At 39.1% G+C, this 2,550-nt stretch overlaps 1 protein-coding gene across 1 annotated transcript; it reads left to right on the forward strand.

Annotated features, from left to right (window-relative positions):
• Positions 1-696: 696 nt before the first annotated feature.
• LOC306768836 (RING finger protein 227) lies at positions 697-1,623 on the forward strand (the record flags this gene model as incomplete). Its single annotated transcript, XM_079257290.1, has 2 exons — positions 697-1,144; positions 1,485-1,623. 2 exons carry the CDS (start codon positions 697-699, stop codon positions 1,538-1,540), a joined length of 504 nt encoding a protein of 167 aa, XP_079113416.1. The 3' UTR covers positions 1,541-1,623.
• Positions 1,624-2,550: the final 927 nt, after the last annotated feature.

Raw genomic sequence — 2,550 nt, forward strand, 5'->3', positions numbered from 1 at the left:
CTAGGTTTCTATGCACAACACCATGTTGTCAAGCTTACAGCTATTTGCTCTTTAGGCATTATCTTGTTGATGCAAAAACATATTTAAAAAAAATCTCTTTCACATGAAAAACTTTGCTTTGACTACCACTCCTTTGTTTACCCTTATTGCCAGTGTTACAACCTTACAACCCAGTTCTTACTAAATGTGGCTCTTCCTGTTTTGCTCCATCAATGACTTTTCCATGGAATCAATGTGTTTAGATGCATGTCTCAGCTCTTTGTCTGAGTTCCCTTTCTTATCGAGCCTTTCCTTCTGTTACGTTTACAACGCAGTGTTTTGTTTACAACAGAGTCTGGTTTCTTCAAAGGAAAATATAGTTTGAGAAGTGAAGATTGAATCATGACTTCTGTATTCACGTTACTGCATTAAACAAAACTTAAGTTAATTTGAACAAAAACCCTCTGAAAAGTAAAGATTATTCTAAAACCGACAAAAAAAATAGTTGCCTTTAAACATGTGAATGCATGTCACGTCATGCGCTCCTGGGTTTATCCTATTTTCCATCATGACTCATACCAAACAGAAAACCTATCAAAACTCTAACTGATTTTTACTGGCACGGTAAATAGCTCCTCCCAGCTTATAGCCTGTATAAAAAATAAGAGTCAAGTTTGGAGCACACATTTACACTTCGACAAAATAAGAGAATCCACTATGCTTTCAGAGCTCGAGTGCGGAATTTGTTACCAGACCTACAACGCAGGTCGCCGCTGTCCCAGAGAGCTCCACTGCAAACACAGCTTCTGCGAGAGCTGCCTCCGGGCTCTCACCCGCCCGCTGGAAGCCGGTGACCCGCGTCAGGGGACCGACATGTCCATCGACTGCCCGCTGTGCCGACATCCCACACACTTCTCCGGTGATGGAGATGTTAAAATAAAGCTGAGGGTGGCCGAGAGCACCCTAGAGCAGCTGATGACTGCGGGAGTCCTCGACCGTGAAGAGGAAGAGCTGGACGAGGACCTCCAAGACCAAGAGGCGGAGGTCACTCAGACTCCAGCCGAGGAAAGCGACTCCTCCGCGGGCGTCAGAAGCAGAAGGCTCCCGCGGTCCTTGAAAAAAGTTTGGAGGGCGATAATCGGCAAAAGATCTCCACAGAGAGGAGGTAAGCAGCATTTTTTTTAAAACCATGAGCTGTAATAGGTAGCCTAGTTCATAATTAAAATTCAATATTTACCTATTTAAAACAGAAGATGCGTTTTAAAAGCCAATATGTGTTGGAATAGCAAGGATATACTCCACTGTGATCTATTATTATTAAATTACAACAAATTTGCCTTGCAAATCATATAGCATTTTGAATAAGATTGTTGCGCAGTTAATATTTGTTTGGAACTTTTTGGAGAAATTAAACACAACAAAAGGGATCAAAACAGACTGATGTAAAATACACAAACACCTTTCCTTTGAGAAACTAATACTAATCTTCAAACTGTCTTCAACAGATTGTATAACCAGCGATGAGATGTGCGTGGCCATGATGTCCTGCTTCATGTTCTGAACAGCTTTCTGCAACCGGATACCCTGGAAAATGTGATATTGTATTTATTCCCAAAGACACCCATAATGATGAAAACTTGCTGGCAAGACACATGGAAAAATTATTTTCTCTTTTTTTTTTTTTTTTTAAATATCTTTTTATTATGGACTTTTATGAGTTATCACAATGTTGCACCTATATAAGCAAGAAATTGATTCGCAAAGTAGTCAATTTTCAAATGAATGATGTACAGGTAGCCAATATGTAGCTAATTTATGCTCATTGTATTTTATATGTGTGTTTATTTTGCTATTTAATAATAAATAAATTAACTTGTGTTTCAACTGCCTTTCAAAGTTTATGTGGCTCCATGCTAGATTTTGTTTGGTGACTGCATTGTTATTGTCATTTCTTTATGTATGTGTCTGCGCGTGTGTGTGCATAAAGACATCTAAAATAAGATTTCATTGTCTTTAGGTGCAAATATAAGTTGTATAATTTAAGGCAGCAAAACTATTCCTATATTTAGTGAATGAAAGATCTTTCAAAATTAAAAAAAGAAATTAAGTGGAGTGCAACAGATTAACTCGTCCTCCAGGAGGCAGGTTACCCTGTGGCCAGGTGAACACCATTGTCTCCAATCAGCAGCAGAGCAGCAGCAGCAGAGCTGTGAAGACCCTACAAGGCTTAAGCTACAAAATTAAAAAAGGATCAATTACACTAAAACAACTAATTTCAAGGTCTACCTTGGATGATCATATAAACAGTGGAAGCTGTCAGTCATGTTATGCCACTGTGATATCTACTTAAGGTAAACATAATTTTCTGGGCTTTTTTGCAAATGTGATCATAAAATCTGAAATACACTAGCGATTATATTTAACAACTGTTTGATCGTTGGACATGAAAACAGTGCCCCTGGGTGTGTTTTTCTCTCTGCAGACTTTTTGTCTTTGTGCTGATCTGTGCAGCTGTTGTGTCGTTTATCATGCGTTCACATTCTGCAAGAGGTGAGCACCAGCAGGCCTGTG

Source organism: Telmatherina bonti (genome assembly GCF_933228915.1).
Source record: "Telmatherina bonti genome assembly, chromosome: 18".
Lineage (NCBI taxonomy): Eukaryota > Metazoa > Chordata > Actinopteri > Atheriniformes > Telmatherinidae > Telmatherina > Telmatherina bonti.